This window comes from Micropterus dolomieu, linkage group LG21 (genome assembly GCF_021292245.1).
Source record: "Micropterus dolomieu isolate WLL.071019.BEF.003 ecotype Adirondacks linkage group LG21, ASM2129224v1, whole genome shotgun sequence".
NCBI lineage: Eukaryota > Metazoa > Chordata > Actinopteri > Centrarchiformes > Centrarchidae > Micropterus > Micropterus dolomieu.
The window spans coordinates 21,596,172-21,599,644 of record NC_060170.1 but is presented as its reverse complement, the minus strand read 5'-3'; the positions used below and the strand labels follow the sequence as shown (position 1 = coordinate 21,599,644).

General features: G+C 43.3%; 1 protein-coding gene across 2 annotated transcripts in view; it reads left to right on the top strand.

The window, feature by feature from the left end:
* The first annotated feature begins 1,067 nt into the window (after positions 1–1,067).
* The window catches only part of LOC123959657 (netrin receptor UNC5C-like), a 187,276-nt gene continuing 184,870 nt past the window's right edge, over positions 1,068–3,473 (top strand). For both annotated transcript variants that reach the window (XM_046033836.1, XM_046033835.1), the window contains exon 1: positions 1,068–1,425. In XM_046033836.1, coding sequence (XP_045889792.1) covers positions 1,308–1,425 — 118 coding nt within the window. In that variant the 5' untranslated portion in view covers positions 1,068–1,307. The remainder of the gene's footprint in view (positions 1,426–3,473) is intronic.

Below are 3,473 nucleotides of genomic sequence, written 5' to 3'. Positions count from 1 at the left end.
ATAAATATGGAAATGTGGAATCAGGACAGTAAAACAAACCTGCGGTCACCATTTTTCAAGATGATATATATGGCAATATAATGTTTCATTATCCTGTAAACATCTTTATTTTGTAGCGCAGTTAGTATAACTTGTTTGTGGCGGTAGTGAAGGACACGTTGCTACTCTTTACCATTCACTCTTGATAGATTTGAACAAATTGCTGGGATTCGTATCTATGTTGTGTTACCACATTTTCCCTGTAACCCACTTTGAGATAATGTACACTGTGATGGTGATAAATGTAAAATAGCTGGGTCAGTGACCTCCATTTCATGGCCATAAGTTACTGCACACAAGCACCAAGATAAACCAACCTAAATCAATTATGAAGTTTCATCATATTCTTTTTATAACCATTTACAGTTGTCCAAGCTTACATCATTTAGTTTTTATACAAGTGTACTTTGGCTGCAATACAGTGGACACAGTACTTCCTTTTGCAGGTCCGACGGCCGTGGCCGTCAGGGGGCAGAAATCAGACAGTGAGCTCTTGGAGAAAACGTGTTCCACACCGGCATCAACTATAGGCACGCGCACGCCGGCACACGCACAAAGAATAGATATATATGGATTTAAAACACTAAACACTAAGCAGATGTAGCGCAACACACACACACACACACATACACACACACACACACACACACACACACACACACACACACACCTACGCACCAGGAGATTTTTGTTTTAATCCCAGAAAGTAAAAATAATCTGTCTCTGGATCTGTAAAAGTCTCTGCAGGAAAATATGAAGAGGTGACAGCCCTGAACGTATCAAACAACAAAAACAAACGTCATGAAGTACAAAATGTCATGAAGAGTCAGGTGTTTTCTAAGTGCGATTTTATTTGTATTCTGCGTTTGATGTTACTTAAGTATGAAAGAGGGAAAGGAGAACTAGAGAGTCGAGTATGGTAGCCAGAGGGCGGTGGCATTTCTCTCTCTCTGCGTAAACGGAGAAGGAGCGAGCGCACGGAGAGAAGAGCAGAGCTTAGTGGCGAGGCAGCAGTGCAGCTGACACGAGTGAAGGGACACTGGTTATTTCCACCACCTCTCTCTTCTCACAGCTTAACCTGCGCCTTCCAAGACGGACTTGGACATCGGGACTCGAGGCTGTACACTCACCCACCTTTGGTTTTGAACTCGTTTGATCAATCAGCAGACCCTGTGCTGGTGGTGGTTGAGAAGCGGGGGGTTTCTCGTTTCCCCCACCGTGGACTGAGGAGTTTTGTGTGTGTTTATGTGTTTTACGCGTTGCTTGTAATGAGGAAAAGTGGACTGAGAAGTGGAATAGGACACGGGGGTTGCAGCTTGGTGAGGATGTGCGCCACGCCGGGGATCCTGGTTCTCCTTGTGCTCGCACACCGAGCAGTCGCCCAAGGTAAGGCTGGAGAGCGTCTTTTGGATCTTTTTAACACCTACACCTGAAATGTTTCAGAGCGATCAAACCTTTGCTTCATCGCCGGGATGCGGCTGTGTGGCAGTGGCGCGGCATGCCTGTAAGTAGGCTGGGAGGCTGAAGTAGCTGCCGAGGAGGTTTAATTTTTTTAAGCCATCTTTCCATTTAAATCGAGCTGATGCTGATGAGCGGCTGCTATAACGGCCAGTGTCTTAAGGTGTAGAACTGCGCATTTTATCTCCCGGTTCAAGTGTGAAGACTGAAAGGAAAAACTCACAGGCCACCTTTCGCTGCGAGAAACACCCTAATGGGCTAATTTAATTTTACATTTTACTATAGTCCATACATATAATATGTATATGTAGTCTCGACCCGTTAGTGGGGACAGGATAAACACGAACGTGACCGCAAAAACTCCCGAGAAACGTGGTGGTGATCGTGGGCACTTTAGGTCCCTGTCGGAACTGAATATTGCAGTGATTTTTCATCATGACCTGTTTCACTTTCAAATGGGTAAATAACTCCCTAGGTTGCAATTAAATGAATAAGTGAAAACTGACTTGGAGTCCACATTATAGTCGACTATTAATGTGTCGTTGCAGAGCACTTCGCAATACAAAGGCGAAGCTTCTTTGGGGAAATTGATCAAAAGTCACACTGAGCTCATCCGCCAGAAGCTTATTGGTAAATTCCATAAGGTTAATTATATAAATCTCGCAACAAAATCTCGAGTCAGAAGAAGCATGCTGCAAACATCATGGTTACACTGGAGATAAAATGCCAAACCTATCCTCAACTTACCATCATTAGCTTAGGAGAGAATCTAAAGAGAGCGCACCATATGAAATGCCATGTTGTTAAACTGATACGCTGTAGTGATTATGTTCCACTATTAACCCCTGGTGAGGCAAAACATACTTTAACAATAATAAAGTCATATTTCTGAAGAGTGACGTGAATCCACTCAGCGGCTGGTGTTTGCGGAGGATATCGCAGGTCACAGACTCAGTGACGCCCAAACAAGTGTAGCCTAACTTCAGACTGTTGAGACATCTTTATTTTGGTTCATTGAATAGCTCTGCGAGATTCACAGTGTGATGGACTGCTGCTAGGCAATGATGAACGGAAAGATGGACAACATCTTTCTGTCTTTCACACTCTGTGACCTTCTCATGGAGAACTTGTGTCTTGTTAATGTTCATAAAAGCATCTGTTGTTTTTCCCAAGCTGCTTAATTCCACACACATTTCCTGTATGGTCTCCATAACCTAGGAAGTTTGACCTTATCATAGGCACTTATGGTGGATTTCATTCCCCTATTATAGTCTAATATTCTAATATCCTATTAGGGATTTGTGTTACCTTAATCTTTGCCCTCCATAATAAAACTTACTGAAAGCCTCTTAAAGGATGCAGTAACTTGGCTGGTCCACACCAGCATGGCGTCAGTAAATTGGTATCGACATTACTGATTGGCCTAGGGTTTATGTACTGAATTTGGGCAGTAATTGGACATGATGTTGCTGCCACCTTTCTCTAGTTGCCCTGGGGAACAACATTTCAGAAACACCCACCAATATTCATTTTGGCGGCTCTCTATTGGTTTACTGTTAAATTGATACATTGCAATTTAGGGGCACGATCTGAGTAGCCTTTCACCCACCTCTGTTAAATTGCACCTCGCCACCAACATGCGACTCATTTTGACTTTGGTGGAGAAATCTGATAATTGGAAACTAAAACTGTTGATGCTTTTCAGGCAGATGAAACTCCCCAATCTTTGCACACTCCTGAAAAGTGCAGTTTTCCCTCATTCTGCTCGCCCTTTTAAAAGTTTAGATTTCTCTGATTCTCCTCTCCCTCCTAGTCTGGGCTTGCCTGTTATGTCTCTGTTCCAAACAACTTGACTCATGTCTCTGAAGTTGGTTCTTTGTGTGTGAGGACTCACTCCATTAGTTGTTCTGTTGAATGGGGCAGAACACGCAAACACATTGACCTAACTGTGGGTTGCTTTGTGTACATATGATCCT